The 21,139-nt window shown below is 38.6% G+C and overlaps 2 protein-coding genes across 3 annotated transcripts; both read left to right on the top strand.

The window, feature by feature from the left end:
- The first annotated feature begins 1,231 nt into the window (after positions 1-1,231).
- On the top strand, positions 1,232-6,420 carry slc2a11l (solute carrier family 2 member 11, like). Its single transcript, XM_008424083.1, has 12 exons — positions 1,232-1,263; positions 1,513-1,611; positions 1,827-1,987; positions 2,074-2,198; positions 2,283-2,412; positions 3,372-3,520; positions 3,638-3,825; positions 4,263-4,373; positions 4,612-4,713; positions 4,835-4,910; positions 5,012-5,139; positions 5,231-6,420. Exons 1-12 carry the CDS (start codon positions 1,240-1,242, stop codon positions 5,438-5,440), a joined length of 1,503 nt encoding a protein of 500 aa, XP_008422305.1. The 5' UTR covers positions 1,232-1,239; the 3' UTR covers positions 5,441-6,420.
- Positions 6,421-8,494: 2,074 nt separating this feature from the next.
- On the top strand, positions 8,495-16,668 carry nt5c2l1 (5'-nucleotidase, cytosolic II, like 1). Of its 2 annotated transcripts, XM_008424080.2 has the most exons (18): positions 8,497-8,748; positions 9,672-9,745; positions 9,831-9,948; positions 10,052-10,147; positions 10,831-10,922; positions 11,057-11,114; positions 11,737-11,830; positions 11,910-11,963; positions 12,043-12,126; positions 12,208-12,243; positions 12,318-12,425; positions 12,506-12,572; positions 13,627-13,797; positions 13,878-13,929; positions 14,664-14,724; positions 15,770-15,946; positions 16,045-16,138; positions 16,233-16,668. In XM_008424080.2, exons 1-17 carry the CDS (start codon positions 8,687-8,689, stop codon positions 16,135-16,137), a joined length of 1,497 nt encoding a protein of 498 aa, XP_008422302.1. In that variant the 5' UTR covers positions 8,497-8,686; the 3' UTR covers position 16,138; positions 16,233-16,668. The 2 variants fall into 2 exon arrangements, with proteins under 2 accessions (XP_008422303.1, XP_008422302.1); XM_008424081.2 differs by lacking the exon at positions 15,770-15,946 and having other exon boundaries at positions 8,495-8,748.
- The last annotated feature ends 4,471 nt before the right edge of the window (positions 16,669-21,139 follow it).

The raw sequence follows: 21,139 nt of genomic DNA, 5'->3' as shown, positions 1-21,139 counted from the left end.
AATTTAAGGTCTGAATTAGATTTAAAGAGGCACTATTATGTTTTTTCCAGGCACATAGTGCCATTTTATAGCACAATCAAATAACTGTTACCTTCAGTTGTTACAACAAGGCTATATATATCAAATATGACTTAAAAGAAAAAACTGACTTTGTAATATAACGCCTGGAAATTGGGCCTCTGTCTCTTTAAAAACTTCTCTTTCAGGAAGTCATCACAACATCGCTCCTCTATTAACCCTTTAACAAAGTTTTCCCAGTGTTGTACTGAGAAGCAGCTGGGATAACTGGCTAATCAGTTATACCACCAGGTGTTTGCTAATTGCTGCTGGCTAGTCTGAAGGAGCTGGATTGGGTGCAGGCTGCTACGTGAGGCCGAAGCTCGTAAACTTGGAAACTGCAGCTTCGAGAAAGAGCTTCATCCTTTAAGGAGGCGTCCGGTCCTGCCAAGCTGAATGTTTGACACGGGAAATTATGCATGAAAGAATCAAGGGAACGCTCCAGGTATGTTTTCATGAGGGAATAACGTTATAACATGACGTAGACCTCAAAAAGTTGATTTTACAAAATACTGCTCTTTTAAGTCTGAACTTAAAGGGCAGTTACACAGTGGACTCCATGAGGTGCTCCAGCCAATTTTCCTGCTGCATAACCCAAAGTGTGCTTGAGCTAAATCTCATGAACTGATGACCTTCAGGATATCCGGCTACAGCAGAATTCATGGAGCAGAATAAATTGGTTTTGCTCCATGTAATTGGCTCCATCAATTATTTTGTTGCGAGGAAATGTGAAGCAGGCCTTTGTAATTTTTATTTTTTTGCAGTGAGCAGTGGATCTTTCCCATGATGCCCTTTCTTGATGTTAAATCATGAACAGCGACCTAAACTGAGGCAAGTGAGGCCTGCAGTTGTTGAAATGCTGTTTTTCTGGATAAACCCTCGAGGCGCTCTTGAATTAGTTTGAATGTAGTCAATTTACATAAGTTATTATTAAGGTAGATATCAAAACTTACTTGATGATATGAAGCATTTAGGTGTGACAAATAAAAAAAAGAAAGAAAGAAAGAATATGTTGATAGGGGTTAATAAATTAAAGTAGAACAACAAAGCATTTCTGCTTTGTCACTCCACTTCACAATTCTGCTTTGGCCTCAAAACAAAGTAAATCATTTCAGAACTCAGTTATAAGATGGGCTTAGTGAGTACAAATGAATTGAGAAGCCACATAGCGACACTCCAACCATGCCACAACACCTGACTCTCCTCGTAAGTGATCTTTGTCTTTTTCTGAATTTCTTTGAACTGCTCTGCTGAAGAAAATGTGCTGAACAAATGAACTGCCTTCCTTTACAATTTTTATTTTTGCCTCTCCCTTTTTTGTTACAACTGTCTTCAGTTATTTAACAGTAGTTTCTTCTTTTAGTACTGATAATTATTGTGTTTTATCTGGTAAAATAACAAATGTAACGACCCTAACCTAACATTCTGACTTTTGTTTGGTGTGTGTATCTGCAGCTGAACTATCCTGTCCTCATTGCGGCCATTTTCATCTGCAGCATCGGGGGGACATTTCAGTATGGATTCAGTGTTTCTGTGATGACTTCCCCCTCTCAAGTAAGTACAATAACTTCCAAAAAAGTTAGGATTTGAAAGGTGTCAAACTCCTTGACCACCGGGGCCCTGCAACTTTTAGATGTGTCACTCTGTCACCACGTCTGAATCAAACGATTAGGTCATTAGCTGATGAGGGAATTCGGTCTTTTTAACCAGATATGTTGGATTTGGGGCACCAGACAACTTGTGAATACCTGTGTGTTTTCATGTTGCAGTTCATAAAAGAGCTGGTGAATAGAAGCTGTGTGGAAAGATTCGACCGAATCTTAATGGACTGGGAGGTGTCTCTCATCTGGTCCTTCACAGTGTCTGTTTTCTGCATTGGGGGGTTGCTGGGATCGCTGATCGCAAGTTCTATCAGTTCAAGATTTGGCAGGTTGTGACACAATTACAGCTTCGGTCATCGTTTTGATTCAATGCTGCTGATTGTAACTAGACACCCCGTGTTTCACTCCTCCCCAGAAATCGCTGCCTTCTATTAAATAATTTTTGGGCTATATTAGGAGCCATATTGATGATCTCGAGCCGAACAGCCAATTCCTTTGAGATGATAATGGTGGGAAGATTTCTCTACGGCATCAATGCAGGTAATCGCCCAAACCCTTCCGCATTATATTTCCATTTATCCTGTTTTACAAGCAGTTTGAGTGTTGCAGCTGGTTTGTGTTCAGGGATTGGTCTCTCGGCTCAAGCGATGTATCTCACTGAATCTGCTCCTAAGAATCTGAGAGCGATGGTGGGCGTCACCATTGCGACCGCTTTGGCCGTTGGGAAGTTCTGTGGTCAGCTGCTGGGGATCAGGTGAGCTGAACTGGGTCAAATGAACAATCGAATATGGACCTATGGTCACGTCTTAGTCTATTTTAATGACACCGGGCTTCTTAGAAACACAATAGTGTGAAAAGTCCTGTATTTCCAGGAGCTATTTGGTTCTCTTATTTTTTTTAAGTCTTTCTGTCAACTTTAGACTACAATGTTGATACTAAAGACTTTTTTTATGTGTTACCAATTTACTTTTTCTTGTGATACGACGTTTTCCCTTATATAAAATAATTGTCATTGTGATTGTGGTGTTTTTTTTGTTGTTTACATAAAAAAATGACATAATAGTTAGAAAATGATTTAGATTTGTTCCCTGTGGCCCTCGCCGCTCTTTATCTAATCGGTTCTCTGTTACCTGAGCAGACAATATGCTTGTCATTTGTGTTTGTAGTTAGATCATTTTAACGTTTTCTCATTAGGGCATTTCCATCTTGACTCTTTCCTTTATGTTGAGTTTAGTTCTTTCTTGTGTCTTGTTCGTTGTCTGCTGGATTCAGTTGTCGGTCTTGTTGTTGTGTAATTCCCTTCGTTGTTTCTGTAACGCCTCCTGAGTTCCTGTCCGCCCTTTGATCCAACATGGTACGTATGCTGATATGTTCAGGTACAAGAAACTCACTGAATGAATAAGCAGCCTTAAATAAAAATCAATATTTTTCTTGTGGCTTGAAATTTGTTTTTAATCCATAATCTTGACAAAATTTGACGCGTCAGTTAATCAGATATTTCTCTCAGGCAAAGAATGGATGAGTGTTTACATCTAACATATTTAATTGACATTAGTACATATATAACTAAAGTTGGGTTAGTTAACGTCTGACCCAATTCAACCCTCATTCTCCCGACAGAATGCTTTCTTATTTAACCGGACTTGTTAATGATTTGTGAGTTTGATGTTCTGACTGTTGCTTCATCTCAAAGTGACTTTTTCCCTTACACAGAGAGCTGCTTGGCACAGAGAAGAGCTGGCCCTGGCTGCTTGGTTTCAATGGCTTCACTGCATTGTTCCAGCTCTGCACTCTGCCTCTCCTGCCAGAGTCTCCCAGGTTCCTGCTGCTGGAAAGAGGAGACCTCCAGGCCTCTGAAAATGGTTTGATATGTGCTTTTCCTGCCCTAAACTGATCCGTTCCATAATACACTTTCCTTCATTTTGTCACTATTAGCAAGCAGCTGCACCTGAATGCACAATTTTCTCATTCTCGCTTAGCTTTTAGGAAACTATGGGGCAATAAAGATCACAGCAAGGAAGTTGTGGAGATGCTGGAGGAGAAAGCAGCTCTGCAGAGCATCCGGAGCTGCTCGGTTCTGGAGCTATTTCAGAACCGAACAGTTCGCTGGCAGCTTCTCACCATTGTTATCGTCTTCACCTCGCTGCAGCTTTGTGGCATCAACGCTGTGAGTTCCACTCACAAATGCAAATAGCCTTGATTTACTCTGCATGCAGAGAGCCTTTTTATTGTGAGCAGAATTGATGATCTGTGTTTGTATGAATTTCCAAAGCATGAAATTGCTCACTGCACAATTACAACCAAATAAAAAGGGCCCAAGTAGAGATGCACCAATTAGATTTTATGATTTTTGATTTCCTGTCACTAGTTTTTGAAATTCTGACCTGAGGATTTTTAAATAAAATGATAAATTTATATAAAATTTTAACTGACTTAACAGTTATCTGTCTATTCATCAGTGAAAATCTACAGTGATCTCATAGAGCAGAGGTATCTATAGATAAAAACTACTTAAAATGAACTGTATCAGTAATTTCTCTCAGTGCATCTCTGAAAATATGATGTTCTAAATTAAACCTCACATGTTCAACTGTTTCTCTTCAGGTGTATTTTTACTCTTTTGATGTATTTCGAGCTGCAGGGATCCAAGAACACAGGTTAGCGTACGCTGCCTTGGGGACAGGCCTCTGTGAATTAACCACCTCTATAGCCTGTGTAAGTCCTCCTTCACTGATTTCCACTTATTAACATTGTTCTGTTCAGTAACTTTAGGTAAAACATCCTGACAGCTTATGTTTAATATCGTAGATTTATTTTCCTTTTTATCACATCTAAATGTTGTGTTTCAGTTTAAGCTGTTCTGAATGTGTTTATGTGTGTTGATAGTGCCTCCATGTGGTCAGTGAGAGCTGAACATTTGCACTAAGGTGTTAAATCTGTATTAAATTTGCAGTCAATGATAATTGAGAGCATGGGCAAAAAGGACCTGATGTTCAGTGGCTACATAGGAATGGCTGCATCTCTGGGCCTCCTCTCTGTCACTGTTTACTTTCAGGTGAGTTTATAAAAAAAAAAAAAAACCCAGATATATCTAATGTATAATTTGTTCACAATTTGTTCCCTCTGTGTGATATGACACCAGGAAAAGGGATAAAAAATTATCTTGTTATCTGCAGAAAACTGTCTGGTGGCTGCCGTACTGCAGCATGGTTCTCGTTTTCGTCTTCATTTTCTTTTTTTCCTGTGGACCAGGTGTGTTTGTATCACAATGCTCCATTAGATTTTACTCATTTCTAAATTAAAAGCTTTCCTTAACACCTTCTACTACTCTGCATTTTTTTTTTCATCCTAAGCTGCAACAACCATTCCTATTCCAGGGGAGATTTTAACTCAGTCGTTTAAATCAGCTGGATACACAGTCGGATGCACAGTGAACTGGATCTGCCTGTTTGTTCTGGGGTCACTTTTTCCCATCTTGGTGGTGAGTGCCTCAGCATCAAAATGTCCATATCCTCAGCTACAGTTCAGATGTGTTAGCTTGTAAATTAATTTGCTATTTCAAATGTTTCCAGGAGAACCTTGGCAATTTTTGCTTCCTCATATTTATGGCTGTTTGTCTCATCTGTGGGTTTCATGTGAGGTTCAACATGCCGGAGACCAAAGATAGAACAGCGCTGGAGATTTCTGCTGAGTTTGACAGGATGCGTGCCAAAGATAAAACCTCGCAGAAGAAAAACTCTTCTAAAATCTGTGAAATCAAAGCACAAGACACCAAATTATGATGCAGTGTTTGGGCAAAGCTTACAGCTACTTCACAATAAAGACTAAGATTGAGGAAGCGTGAAGGTGTTACATTCCTTGGGAATTTGGTTTTTGATTTTGTTTGTAAGTGATCATTTTGTTTTGTGTGTGTCATTTACGTTTTACATTTACGTCAAGAAGCTTAGGCGTAAATTCAAACTGGAAGTCTCTATTCGTCTCACCTGCTCAACCAAAGATTTTGCCATGCCAATCTATCTGTGATGGTCTCCTCCGATCATCAAGCGCCGCTCCCTTGCCTTGATAAGGTCCAGCTGTTCATCTGCTTCCGCTCGTTGGCTGAGCTTCAACCTTCCTCCACCCCTCCTCCGCCTTCAGCTCATGGTTTCTTCAATATGCGACATTCTCTCCACTATCAGTGTGTGGGTCCGAGCGGGTGAAGAAGACGTCTCTAATCTTCATACACAGCGGCTCATTCTCTCTGACAGTGGTTCTTCCCGCCGAGCACCAAAGACTTTCGTTTGTCAATTAAATGTTCTAATACCACTCTCTCTCAGTGAGTCTTTCCAGGATGAATTGCTATGCTGCATTTGTTTTACTGTGTTAATTATTGTTAAGGTTTCACTTACTATATATGTTCATTCCTTTTAATTTAGTTTTTCCAGTTTATTTTTAGGGTTGTAAAAAGCATTCACCTCTTTAATTGCTTTTGCTAAATATTCGTGATCAACAAAATGTAGCTGTTTAATGTCAAAGTGAAAACTGATTCCCATAAAATGACAATAGATAAGTGAAAATATGCAACATAAACTAAGTGATTGCATGAATATTCACTACCTTCAGTATTTTGTAGATGCATCTTTGGTTTCTATCAGGTTTGTACATCTGGACGCATCAATTTTTCTTCATTCTTCCTTGTTGCAGCTCTCTCAGGTTTAGTGGGGATCAGCTGTGAACGTCTCTTCAAGTTCCTGTACAGTAGAGTAAAAGCTGAAAACGTTTCTGTGTTTGTCTCTGTTAGTCACTTTTTTCACACGAGCTTAAAAAATTTAAGGCTATTCAGCTGATTTATTACTAGCGGCAAACAGTAATCAAACAAGAAATTTTTGACAATTTCGTGGTCCAAACTTTGTGGGTCCAGTCTGGTGATGCCTCCTTCTTATTGTAACCTGACTTTGAACCAAGAGGTGACAAGGTCGGTGTGGGAGAAACTCAAATATCTTTAAAGAGTTATGAGTTCGACTTTGTGGAGCACTTTGTGACTGTTGTTTTGCGAGCCAGGGCTTATTGTCCAACATCAGTGTCTGACCTCACAAATGTCCTGTGGAAAGAATGATCATAAATGTGCTTAAACACACTTCTTATCCTGTAGTTGTAACAGGATTTCTATTATTTTTAAACACAATAGATTTAGAATCACCCAGTTTAATTTGAGTAAATTCTTCTAGCAAACAGAGTAAGTTGAGATGCCATCTTATTTTTATTAAAAAGAGCATTTCTTCTGAAAATCCCTTCCAAAATGTTACATTGTACAATATCTCACATATCATGACTGTGATTATTCAACATATTGCCTTCGGCCTATAAAGCCTGAGCTGTAGCTACTGAGGTTTACTTTATTGTCTGACTCCATGGATGGCCACTGATGATTGGCAGCTGTCTGAAACACTTTCTACTAGTGAAGAATGATGGACATCAAATGAAAAAGGCCTTCTTGTATTGATGTGCAGCTATTATTGCTTCTCTAAGGTCATTCATGACATCTGACTCCTTCAGTGGAGATGGTCACTTTTGCTGATTGTTAATGACCCTCATTTCCTCATAATTTCACGACACATAGGAAGGGTGTAATTACTTTTAGCAATGACTCCAAATGTATTATTTTGTTTCCTCTTTCACTGTGACAATAAATAATCTATGTCTTTCAGTTAGTATTATGTCAGGCAGTCAACGGAGCCATAGTGAGCTCTACATTTAAGATTTATTAATTCGTCTATGTTATTCTTATATTATTCTTCAGGAAAATGAAGGTCCTTCTGTCCCTTAGAGCTCACAACAATCTGAAAGTGACAAGTCCCAACATTTTCAGGCCATTAGTGGCAAATAAAGAGCTTTGTTCCTTCCTTAAGGCTCTAGAAATAAGTTTACACAAACAATCCTCTGGAGAATGAAGCAATGGTTTTGTAATGCTATTTCTTTAATGAATTAGGTTATATAGAAAGTGGCAGTTTTACACCATGCCTCTCTATAAAGCAGGGACAATATGATGTGAAGAAAAAGAAAGCCTTACGAACACGTCGTTCTCTTTGGGTCTATTAAGCACAAACCAAACATTTACAAAAACAATTAACTCCCGGTCAACTTTTTTATTTTAGATTCACTTTTACAAGTGTGACGTGTAAAGTAAACATGTTTCCACCACAGCGAAGCCTGACAAGTTGTAACTATGAGAACTCAAAGTTGCTCCTACTTTCCCAGTGGGAAGTTTGACTTCGGAGGCGCTCCAGCTGATTTTTCTGACTGGGAAGTAGAAATTTCAGTCACCTACAGCTGAAATAGAGTCCACTGTGTTAATACAATCTAGAGTATTATCTGAAAAAATATGTGAAATAAGACTTCAATGAAGAAATACAAATAAAGACAAACAAAACAATAATAAAAAAAGATGCTGAACAAGTTTCGGCACATCTCTGCTTGAGCCATTTTTCACATCAGATGTTAAAAGTTTTAAGCACAGTCAATCTGGAGTGCATTAAATTAGAAGGGACTGAAAATAAGTGCACACCACACTTTTTACATGTTTGAAAAATTATTTTTGTTGATCCCACGAAGGGACACACATTGAAGTTTGTGATTTTATAGCTCTTGTGTGTAAAACCAAACAGATCACAAATCAAAATGTCTTAAACGTTTTTGCTTTGATGGAACAAGTTGAACTTCGGGGCAGCGGGGCCTGTCGACAATCATCGGGGGAAACTCCCACCAACCTACGCATGCACGCGCTGCGCCCGTACATGTGTGAGCCGCTGATAACGCAATCTAAACCCTCAGAGCTGAAAGCGCCACAGGTCGAACGCATGTGGCCAGGGGCGAGATGCAGGATGGGTTTGGAAAACAGAAGCGCAAAGTCAACAGCGCACGTCAACAACAAACACCGAGAGGGTGACGCCCACCCATTTTTTTTTTATTTTGGGGGGGGGGGGGGGTTGACCATTTAAAGCCCCCCGAGGTGACTGAGGGCTGACCGCAGGCTTCCTCCGAGGGACACGATGGATAAACTTCCCTGCGGGCCTCTTGTGGAGAAAATGGCCAACAGAGACTTTGAAAAAAAGTGAGTTCTGCTTCTGATACATTAAAACAACACAACCATACCTCCGCTACGAACTTATAATAAGATTATTATTATTATTATTATTTTTGTTTCGCGCAAAAAGAGGTTCTGTAACTATCGATTTAAAAAAAAAAAAAAAAAAAAAAAAAGCATTTTTGATTAATCTTTGGCTTGTTTGCGTGAAACGTACACTCTTAAGACCAGGCGATTGAGTCAACAGATAGGCAGGGAAAACTCCCGCAACAAAAGCAAAGTCCTCTCAGCCTGTTCCAATTTGCCCTCATCATCTTAGAAGAAACACAGAAAGCAGGTTAACAATTTACAGCAGCCGTGCAGATCACGTTTGAATTGGGAGGGAATTGCTGAGAGGAAGCTTCACATGAAGCCATTACACAAATTATACTTTTGCTGCAAGTCACTGAAGAGTGTAAAGTTAGACAAACAGTTGGCTTGTTTGCAAAATGCTAACAGAGCTCGTCATCCTGAACATAACAACACCACTGTGAAGCATATAGTAGTGGCAGCATCATTTGTAAAGTATGCAGTGTTTTTCTCTTCTCTCTCTCTCTCTCTCTCTCTCTCTCTCTCTCTCTCTGTCTCTCTGTCTCTTTTATTTTTAGCAGGGGTTAAGAAAATTAAACTAATTAAATACGGGATAATCCTGAAACTAATCTTAAGAAACTGCAACAGATTTGAGACTGAGGTGCGGATTCACTTTCCAGCAGCAGAACGGCCCAAACCAAAACACCAGAACTGTGACGCAGGCGTTTGGATCAAAAACTGCAAAGAAAGTTTTGACTTTTAAGACGTAGAAATCTGGCTGCTTAATCAAAAAATAGGATGCCCAAGGGGGAGGCAGGTATATCATGTTACACTTTTCTTTGCTTCATTTTTTTCACCATATTTATTGTGTTCACTTGCAGGGTGTTTGTTAACAGGAGCCTGACTCTGGAAAACATTAAGTGCTATGGCTTTGACATGGACTACACACTGGCAAGTAAGTGAAGGAATAAAGCTAAAAATCATAGAATTACAATCTCACTGACAGAATGCCAGTCATCTATCTGCGTCTTTGTTTGTAGTGTATAAATCTCCTGACTATGAGAGCATGGGCTTTGAGCTATTGAGAGACAGAATGGTATCGATTGGATACCCTCATGAAATTCTTCGATATACGTACGACCCAAGCTTCCCCACTCGGTCAGTCTCTGTTTTCAAAGCTTCATCTATTCATTCAAAGCAAAAGTCAATTATCTGTTTGTCTAACTCGCTTTCTTTCCCCTTTCTTCTTGTCTCCCGACAGCGGGATAGTCCTTGACAAAACATTAGGGAACCTGCTGAAAGTGGATTCAAATGGCAACATCTTAGTTTGCAGTCATGGTTTCCGCTTCCTTAGAGAGTAAGGTCAAAGTCAAGTTGAATAGCAATGCTGACTGTTGTTTTGCTTCTTTACATCAGAAAACATGTAGATCACAGTGGGCTGCTGTAGATTCTCATTCATCCAGGGCACTTCAGTCATAAATGCTTTATGAGAAGGGAACAGAAAAATATTGGATAAGACCTAATTTAATTTAATACATCAATCAAGCAACTGTTTTCCCATTAATGAGCTAGCAAACCAACCAATCAGTTAACAAATTAACCAACCAAACGTACCAACTAATCAGCTACTCAATCAAAATACAGGCCAACAAACTACTTATCTCCCTATTTAACCATCTAAGCAGCCAAACAACTATTCAGCTACCTAAATAAATAATTTAACAATTTAGTCACCAGCTAATTAGTTTACTATACTAACTAACCAACAACGCAGACACTTGGTCAATAAAGCAAAAAAATAAAAAAAATAACAAATAAATAACCCACCAGTCCATTTAACCACCAAATTCACAAAAAACTTTTTAAAAACTTTGGGTTTTCATTCACACGGAATGAAAACCCAAAGTTTTTAGAAAATGCAGTTCATAGAAACCAAACCAGACAAGGCAACTGTAAATTAAATTCAATTGCTAATTTGTGGACCGTTTACTTAGTGTTTGGATCTAAGTAACAACTCGCGTTTTCTGGTTTGGTTCACAGGGAAGACGTCGAGTACTACTATCGAAACAAGTTCATCCAAAGAGATGACACTGACAGGTTTTACATGCTTAACACCCTCTTCAATCTGTCAGGTATGAAATGAATTTATTTCTGTGTGATTTCATAATGTCTGAAATCCAAATAAAACATACAATTACATACATATATATACAGTAGATGTGCGATGTTATGAAATAACTCATTTTCTTTCATTTTGTTTTTTCAGAGACTTATCTTTATGCATGTCTGGTGGATTTCTTTACTCGATGCACCAGATACTCAAAGTGAGTGAACATGCTTATCAGTTTCTTAACGCACCTTTCATTTATGTTGCAAACCAACCGCTTCGGATGTTATCAACCCATGGAAAGGCCGTTATTGGTGGTTATCAGCCCCATTGAATGGCTCTAGGCGGTCCCTCCTGGGAGGCTCAGTAGGTTGTTGTCTACCGTTCGTATCAGTTCGTATCATAGAAGCTTTTTTTTTTTTTTAGATTATTTAGAAAACCTTTATTTACAATTTATGTACCAGTTTGAGTAGGATATCAAGAATTTACTACAAATAAATGCCAGATGTATCCGTCATAAGACTTTAATTTAAAAATGACTCAGTAAAGTGTAAAACCGGAGGTTTTCTTTGTTGTTACATTTGGCATATTTATTTGCAGTAAATCATTGATATCATACTCAAAAATAGTAGGTAAATTGTAAATAAAGCTTTAAAATCAAGCTAATAACAACAACAAAAACAAAAATCAAAAATCAATGGGGCTGTTAACCACTAATATCGGCCATTCTATGGGTTAACAACATCCGAAGCGGCAAACTCTGAATATATCGGTACAAATCTTTCTATTTAAAGCTTAAAAAGAGCATATTTTTTTGTTGGTACCTTTTATTCTCCTAGCCTCCGGAAAGGTTTCCAGCATGGAGACTTGTTCATGTCCTACAGAAGCATGTTCCAGGATGTTCGAGATGCAATGGATTTTATTCATGACACAGTAAGCCATTCAGACCATGCATTTTTTTTATTATTGGATTTCATGCTAAATAATAAAGCCCACACTTGCTGCTCCATAGGGAACCCTGAAAGAACAGACGATCAAGAATTTGGAGAAGTACGTCGTCAAAGATGTGAGTGCACTGACCTCATCTGGATGCGTTTTAGTTCTGAATGGTTGAAATGCTGAAAAGACAAACGTTTCCTCCACAGCCAAACATCCCCGTGCTCCTGACTCGAATTAAAGAGGCGGCGAAGATTTTCTTGGCTACCAATAGTGACTACAACTACACAGAGGTGAGCTTATGAGGACCGTAGATGATCTTTGAGAGTAAACACGAGTTTAACATGTTTGTTGTATGTCCCTTCTTGTTTTAGGCTATCATGAAGTACCTGTTGGAAAGTACCCCAAAGGTAAGGCTATGATACCTTTTTTGATTTGTTAATTTTCTTGAAAAGAATAGAATATTTATTCTATTTTCTTGCAGCCTGGAAGCCCTAAAAAGCCGTGGCGTGCTTTCTTCGACCTTGTTGTCGTCGATACCAGGAAGCCTCTGTTCTTTGCAGATGGCACAGTGTTGAGACAAGTGGACACGGTATGAAAACTGTCTCCTGGCAGGGGTTTGATGAACTAATTGCATTAGTAACAATGTGTTATTTTATGTTGGACACGCAGGACACAGGAAAGCTGCGCATTGGGACTTACACTGGAGACCTGCAGCACGGCACAGTTTACTCTGGAGGTGAGGAACAAATCATTGTTAGAAATCAGTTTTACTGACCCTTTGTTAACACACTAGTTGGCTGGATGAATGTTTAAAGCCTTCGTCAAAAAACTTCCAGAAACTATTCTCTATTTTTACATTATTACAAGTCGTTGTTTCCTGTTTTGCCTAAATAGTCACCTTATTCATTCAGTCAGTGCCTCATTTAACTTTCCTAATGTGAATCGGTCAGGTTTTTGTCTATTATCTCATTCTGCTGTTGTTACAAGCCCTACAGATCAAGGTGAACATTAATACCTTACTTTTGATCATGTTTGAAAGGTTGTAAGTTGATTACATCATTAGTTCACTTCTCATGTGGAAAACGTTTGTTTATCTTTGTTTATCTTAAAAGACTCCAAGTTATCTCATTAAATAGGTTATCAACTTCATTTGTGTTTGATTGTGTTACTAGTTATAAATGAGAATAAATAATTACATTTGGACTTTACATATGAGTCTATTTTCAAAGTAAAATATCTCAGTGACATGTTGACATTTAAATAAATATATAGTTCATGTAACAATGTATTTATTTGTGTTTTTATAGACTATGCTGTTATGTTCTGTGTTAACATTTTTGTTGGCATTGAAACGTCTCAGAGCCTTTCAGAGAAACAAACTTGCTAAGCTGCTCAGACGGTCAATAGCCAGTAGGGGGCAGAATATAGCTAAAATGGAAAATCTACCGGATTTACAGTTTCTTAATTAGATGTGTTAATTCTTGTGTTTTTTTTTATTTTATTTTTTTTAGCATTTTGTGTATTCAAATTGAGAATAATTACCAATTATTTGAGCTGTAATAGTCCAATGAAATATGTTTATTGAAATATTGGCAGCTAAAAAGCCAGTAGACTGAGTGGTGCACAAACATGTCTCATTTTACACAAAAAAAAAAAGAAAAAAAAGACACAGAGTCACAATGAGAAACATGAACAAAAAAGTCACTGGTGCTAAAGATGCCAAGAACTCATACAGTTTTGAACATCGCCGCTCTTGCAAGCCTAATTCATATTCTGTTCTCTCTGTGCAGGATCGTCAGACATCGTCTCTGATCTGCTGGATGTCAGTGGCAAGGACATCCTCTATATTGGAGATCACATCTTTGGAGACATTCTCAAATCAAAGAAACGTCAAGGCTGGAAGACCTTTCTTGTCGTGCCGGAGTTAACCAAGGAGTTGCAAGTGTGGGAGGAAAGAAGAAGTGAGCAACTCATCTTTATTTACTATTGTGTTGTCACATTTTTGTTGATTTCATTCTTTTTTCTTTTTTTTGATTTTCAGATCTTTTTGAGGAGCTGAAACATCTTGACTTCTATTTGGCTGAACTGTACAGGTCAGTCTGTGTCTGTATTTTACTGGAAGATTATTGACCAAGGTTTTTCTTTTTTTATATGCCACTCGCAGCTTGTTAACCTGAACATGTGCGTGCACACTGAATGAAATTCAGCAGAAAGAAAACTTATGGATTCACATGTTCTGCAGTTTTTTTTGTTTGTTTTTTTGCACCTTTAACATTTAATTTGGTTTTACTTAAAGTTTTTATTTCTTTTTACGCTTTTATGTTCAACACTTGCAGTTTTTAAAGGCCTTCGTAAAAAGGCTGGCTTGGCTTTTTTTCTCCACCTACTCAAGGTAACAGGATAATGTGAGAATACTGTTGTTTTACTTGGAAGACTCTTGTTTTATTAAAATAACATCACATTTATTGTAAATTATAACATATTTTCCTCATAAAAGCTCCTAAATGCAGTGGTAAACGTGGAGACTAGCTTTTCTCTATATTATTACTGTCGTGAGCGGTTTTTATAGTTTACGTAAAACAAAAAAAAAACATTTTGTCATGCCGAAGGCACTCGCATTATCGGCGTGATGGGCGGTGTTTAACTTTGACCACCAGGGGGAGCTGATGCACAGCTAACAATGTCGGTGCAGCTTGGTGATGGAGAACAAACGTCAAATTTTCCGTTTTCACTTTATGATTATAACCATATGAATTCAATTAAAATGGCTTGTTTGCTTTGATCTTGTTGCTTCGATATAAAAATGCCTCTTTTGTTCTGATTAAAGGCACTTAGACAGCGGCAGCATAGACTGTCCTGACATCAGCAACATTCAGACAAGAATAAAGGTAAGGTCATCAAATGGATTTTTAACTGAATTTGTTTTTATGCGTTTTCTTTTCGTTGTTGCTGCTAAGTGAATCTAGCCCCTTTATATATTCATTAAGCACCACCTACGCACCCAAAACAGTCTGTTTGTTAATCAGTCCTACTTTCACGTGAAAGGGCTGACAGAGAAAATTAATGTGAGTCAGATGAAAATATTATTAAACAATCTAAGTCTGGGATCACGTAGTCCCAATATTTTTAAAATCATATTTCTTGCCCTAATTTCTTGGCCTTTTTCTAATTTACTCAGAAAAAGAGACAATGCCAAGCTTTGAATATTTCACAAAGCACATTTAAATCCATCATTCATGTTTGAACAAATTATGGGACAACAGAAAACCTGCTAAGACATTCTGTTAATCGAAAATGATGGTTTAAGCATGTAGGGTGTTAATTAGACAAGCAACAAAGAGACCGACGGTAACTCTGGATGAAATACGCAGGTCCGTAGCTCAGGTGGGAGAATCTGTCGACAAGTCAAATATTAGTCACGTTTCCCCTAAAAAGGTCCAGAAAATATGTGAAAAAAGACGCTGTGCTCATATAAGGCCAAAACTGAACCGTGTGGAGGAAAGCTAACATTGTATGAAGCATGGTGGTGGCAGTAACATCCTGTGGAGGATGTGTTGATCAGACTTGAAAGGATGTAGGTTAATTTGATTAACTCCTGGAGGAAAGAAAAACTAATGAAAGGTGAGCATCAACCCTCAGCATTCACCCAGCTGTACAGTTAAAGGATTTACATCCAACCATCTACATGTGTTGGAATGATTCTGACCCAAATCCAATTAAAAAATGTGTAGAAATACTCCTCTACACCTCTCATAAATTTATCTGTAAAAAAATATTTGAAAATCATTTTTCATCTACCTTAGAAATATGTACTATCACGTGTTGAGCCTCTACATAAAATCCCAGAGAAAAAGCTCGTAGCAGATTAACGCTTTTGCAAGGCATCATGTATGTTCTCTCGAGCTTTTATTGTTGCACATTGTGTGCTCCCAGGTCCTGACCCACAGGATGGACATGTCCTACGGCCAGATGGGCAGCCTCCTGCGCAGCGGCTACACACAGACACTGTTTGCCAGTCAGCTGATTCGCTATGCAGATCTGTACTCCTCCACCTGCATTAACCTGCTGCACTACCCCTTCAATTACCTCTTCATGGCTCCCCCTGTCCTGGTCTGTGTTCCTTCCTCCTTTTTTGAAATAATAGCAAGCTTGTGTGAGCGTTTTAGTTGCCTGCTAAAAGCTTTTCATTGGGGCTGATTCTTTTTCAGATGCCCCATGAGGCAGTTTCCCAAAGCTCTGCGGACATTCCTTCAACAGAGCAGAATGTGAGCAACCACAAAGACACAACGAACTGCAGCTAAGGTTTGCATTTTTCAAGGATTTGAAATCAGATATAAATATTTGCTTTGTTTTCTGTCACAATTGAATGAGTCTTTTTCTTGTTGCTGCCCCACAGATGCGTTTCTTCACGAAGCAGAACATCGTGGAGGTTCCTGACCGCAGTTACACGCTGATGGACGGTTTGTCACATCGGTCACCTAGTGCGCCATCTGCTGGATAAATAATGCTTTGTGATTAAAAAAAGTTTACACTGAAATGTTAGGGATTGCTGTGCTGAAGTGGCGACACGCCCAGGGTTTACCCCCCCCCCCCTCCCACTCACCCAGTGACCGCTGGAGATAAGCACCCTTCAAGGAAAAGCGGGAATAGATAATGGATGAATGGATGTTAAGGGTAGTTATTGTAAATGTGAGTTTTTAACATGTAAACGGTGCAGAATGTGCTTTAAATATAAGATTTGTGTAATTTCTTTCACAAATAATTTTTTAAAATTTATTATTTATTGTTTCTGCAACTTCTGCTGAATTAAGTCAATAAATCACTGCTATTAATCCTGTTGACTATTCATTGATATGCATTAACTCCACATATTTGTGGAAATGATACGTGCTGACGCTCAAAACAATTAAGATTTTTAATACAAAAACTGTTGAGTCTGGGGTTTTTTTTACTAAGTTGTTCACAATAGCCTTATTTTGTAGAACCACTTACATTGACTGTTGCAGAGTAAAACAAAGAAACAATTTATCTCTGTAAAAATGTTTCTAAGGGTCCCATTGCTTTGCATTTTCACCAGAGGTCAGCAGCAGTCCAAGGAGTACACACATAGGTGTGACTCAATAAATCTGACAGAAGAGTCAAATCAATAAATCAGAAGTTGTACAAAGACCTACATGAAGTTAGTCCTTGGTGTGTCTTAACCATAAAAAGTACAAAAGAAGTAATACATTAAACAATCAAGACTCAACTCTTGAAGGGAAAGCATATTGAAGCTCATTCAAAGTTTGCTTTAAAATATTTGGATAAGGCAGAGAAATTCTGGCTAGCAGAATTTAGTTGGGTCAGACTGAAATTCAAGTCTTTGGATCTCAGACCATGTTTAATAGAGGAAGGGTGCTCAACATAAACCCTAAAACATCTTACCAGCACAGAACTTTGCAGGTAGGGTTATCGTGGTGTGTGGTTGAGGAAATGAACTGATTCATTGCTGATAGGAATCTAAAGGTGAACTTTCCAATGTCTTGTCCTGTGATGGACTGAAGAGCTGTTAGGACGTAAGTCGCCTCTCTGATTCTCATCAGAACGAACCACACCGAGACCCCGGATTAGGATTAGGTTTATCTGATCATCCACTAGATGGCACTTAATCCCCTCTCCACCATGCGGATCATTTCAACACAGATTTTCTTCACAATTATTGAACATCTACATGTTTGATCTCCAAAACTAACACTAACATTGCTTTTAATTTTGAGCATCAAAAGCACAAAGCCGTTTAGAGTTTTGTTTTGCATTAGTCAATCCTTTACGTTCATCCAATAAACTAATCCTGGGAGACTGCAAGAAACCAGGGGATTGGTCAGACAGTCATGAAGCAGAAAACTGATCTAATCAGATGTGATACTTGCGTAGCACATGAACCGACACACATACACACTCTCATGTAGATCTGTGTGGTCCTGTGGTACACACTCTGATTCACACTCTCCTTCCTCCTCCTCCTCGCTACATGATGTCAGAGCTCATGTGTGATTATTATATGTAAGAGTTTTTTTCTCCCCCATCTCCGCACAGGAAATGATCCAGTCATTTTGCAGGACTGAAGTGTTTAGAGTGTCACAGTTTTCCCGTTTTGCTCCTGAACACCAGCCACTGCATGTTTTTTTTTTTTTTTTTTTAAAGATTATGCATGGATTTTGTTTTCTGTTTCAGTCTTCAGTCTGAAGCCACATGTTGGGATCAAAACACAACGTATCAATCCATAACCACGGCTTCTTCTTTTACAGTTTTTTAATTTAATTATACCGGTGAGGTGATAACTCCTCTCCTTTTCTCAGAGCCTCTTTCCTCATAAACACACACGCACACACACACAAGCACACCCACCCACCTACACACACACACACACACACACGCACACACACACACACGCATGCACACACACACACACCCACACGCACAGACACACACACACACCCACACATATTTCCTAGATGATTTCATTTGTTGTATCTGGGGCTATTTCTGGTTTTGTTTGGATTTCCTGTCACCATTGTCTGCTTGTCACCTGTATTTATTGTTACTGGATCATTTGGTTAATTTTGTCCTGTTTTATTTTCCTGCATGCAGAAATCCCAATCTTTCATCTCTCCTGATCTGTTTCAGCCACTTTAATCACGTCTCTGCTGTGTCTCAGGATGTGTTTTATTAAGCAAAAGCAGTTTAACTTTTGATGTAGTTTTATTAATTTAGAGATTCAAGGTTATGAATAGGTGAAAAAGAAAAATGCAACCATAAAAACAATGTAAGCAGAGCTGATATCCTTTGGATAACATTGACAGAAGTCTTAGTTGCTGCTCTATGAATCATGGGGGCAATTAGCATGTTTTCTAATCTACACATATCTACTTTCCAACTAACTAAAGTAACAAGAGCGCTTAGGTGTTAGAAATGTCACAACTCATTGCATTTCACTCTTTCAGATCCAAGTGCTTAAAAAAAATCCTGAAAACTTTCTGAAAGGGAGGCGAGGTGATGATATAAATAATAGTTTGCTCTCTGCCAAAGCCACAGACACCATGTGTGCTCCTCTGAGAGCTGAGCAGCACTGAGCAGAAACTCACAAGTCACAGAGATATGTCACATATTCACAGTTATGCAGAAGATGAGCAGCAGGGTTCAAGATGACACAGTGCGTGTTTTAATTAATTTAATTTTTGTTTTTGCGGATGATGAATAAACACAAAGAATTTCTCGTTTTTAGAGAGGGAGATATTGACTTTAAGTGAAGCATAAAATTATACAGACAAGAAAAGCAGCATTGATGTGACACTTGCATGTTATCTTTAAATATTTATTTTAATTGGGTTTTTGTTCCTCTTAACTTTGTAAATTCTGGTGATTTTCTTGCAAAGAATTATCTCCATGTTTGTATTTATAAGCTCGACTTTTCACACAAAACAAATTACTTACACCTTTGACTTTTATTTCACAGAAATCCAGATGAAATTACCCCCATAATTTTACTGTTTCTGTCAAGTTTTAATTCCCTTGCAGTTAAATTAAATAGCAATAATGAATAAAACATATTTAATGATATTAAGCAAGACTTACAAAATTTAAGTTTACTGCAGATAAAAATTCAAACAAAACTGCTAATTCTACATAGGACGCATTTTAGGCCATTGAATAAATTATGTAACTGTAAAACTGACATTTGTTATTTAGATTTCAACTTTTTAGATAAACTTTCGTACAAACTAATCTTTTTTTCAGAATTTTATTCTGATGTTATTATTAGCATTAGAATGATCTACTCCCTTAAATGTTTTTTTCTCAAGAAAGCCTCCACAAATGATTAGTTACATCATCATCTTTATTTGTCTTCATTCAAAAAGACAGAAAAATAAAAATATTTAGTCGAAACAATAACAAAACAAATATAACCATTAGAAATACATAAACATGCACGCGTAAAACTGATTATCATTTTCAGCCTTGTGAAATGTGAGGATTTTAATTTAGAAGGATGAAAAAGCTCCAACAATGAATTAAATGAAGTGTTTGAAAGCAGCCAAAAACAACAACAACAAAAAACACATGCACACCTAAATCCCAACAACCCAACCCAGAGCAAACACTGTGAACGTTGTGATTTCCCTCTGTGATTAAAGAAATGCACACATGCTTCGTTCTGATCACTTGGTTTCGAGCTAATTCAAAGGCTGCACATATGAAAACACACTTGCTGACATGTTGGGCTCCACTGCTGCTCCGTGCAGTCAGATAACTGCAGAAGCACCACCGGCCCCCATTCCACACATTCCAGGATTTCCCAGCAAGCATTGCAAAGCAAGCCTAAACAAGTCACGTTCTTTACTCAGAGAGAATTTCACACAAGTCAAGTGGCGGAGATTTTCCCTTTTGCTTTCTCCTTTCAGTGCAAACATATCTAAACAGAATACCAAATAAAATGCTTTTCTGTTTGATTCAGAGAATCTTTAACCTGTTTTGCTTTAACCGCCTCAACAACAAGGGAAATTTAACCTTTTACTGCAGCACAGCCATCGGAGGGCCCCACAGAACATGTCTGTTTTTAATAATGACTTGAGTGTCCTTCTCAAGGCGGCTTTTAACAGCAACCGGACTGCGGTTAAACGCGTCCACCCACTTTAACGTGGGCATAGTCATCAAAACAAACTTCTTGGCTCTTTAACCAGAGGGTTCAAACACGAGGCACACAGGAGCACTGACACCTAATCTCAACAGGGGGATAAAGAGAGAGAGAGAGAGAGAGAGAGAGAGAGAGAGAGAGAGAGAGTGAGAGAGAGAAAGAAAAGAGAAGGCAAAATGCAAAAAAAAAGAAAGAGGGGTGGGGGGTGAGAAGGCCCTGCATTCCTGCCGAAGGGCCCCTCCCCCCGCCGACCTGCTGCCATCGAGGATGCTCAGAGCCACACATCGACCTCCAACCCCCCCTTTCTGCTTCTTTTTCCTGTTCCATCCACTTATCAATACACACTGTGGCAGTGTTTGATGTCACAACAGAACAACAGTCACATAAAGAACAGCAGGAAACGGATGGAGGATGGAGGATGGAGGAGGGGGTTGGCTGATCAGAAAAATACAATCCTGATTGCTTGCTTCAGACGATTTTAGTCTCTTCTTGCCTCTCTTTTTAGGACATTTTCAGTCACTAATTGAACTCAGCGTGACTAAAACCGGGGTTTTCAATGTAAAACATTGATTTCGTTCAAACCTTGAGGACTTGTGTCAGCCAATCAAGGGGGAGTAATCCTCCCCCCC

This window comes from Poecilia reticulata, linkage group LG12, assembly GCF_000633615.1.
Source record: "Poecilia reticulata strain Guanapo linkage group LG12, Guppy_female_1.0+MT, whole genome shotgun sequence".
Taxonomy (NCBI): domain Eukaryota; kingdom Metazoa; phylum Chordata; class Actinopteri; order Cyprinodontiformes; family Poeciliidae; genus Poecilia; species Poecilia reticulata.
This window is presented reverse-complemented; position numbering and strand designations above follow the sequence as displayed.

What these genes read in the sequence shown, in the direction of transcription:
- slc2a11l (XM_008424083.1), top strand. Translation starts at nt 1,240, where the DNA reads ATGCCACAACACCTGACTCTCCTC. An exon ending in ATCAGTTCAAGATTTGGCAG is followed by an intron (nt 1,988 to 2,073) that starts GTTGTGACACAA and finishes ACTCCTCCCCAG; the next exon opens with AAATCGCTGCCTTCTATTAA. An exon ending in GGTCAGCTGCTGGGGATCAG is followed by an intron (nt 2,413 to 3,371) that starts GTGAGCTGAACT and finishes TCCCTTACACAG; the next exon opens with AGAGCTGCTTGGCACAGAGA.
- nt5c2l1 (XM_008424080.2), top strand. Translation starts at nt 8,687, where the DNA reads ATGGATAAACTTCCCTGCGGGCCTCTTGTGGAGAAAATGGCCAACAGA. An exon ending in GGTTTCCGCTTCCTTAGAGA is followed by an intron (nt 10,148 to 10,830) that starts GTAAGGTCAAAG and finishes TTTGGTTCACAG; the next exon opens with GGAAGACGTCGAGTACTACT. An exon ending in TGTTGGAAAGTACCCCAAAG is followed by an intron (nt 12,244 to 12,317) that starts GTAAGGCTATGA and finishes ATTTTCTTGCAG; the next exon opens with CCTGGAAGCCCTAAAAAGCC.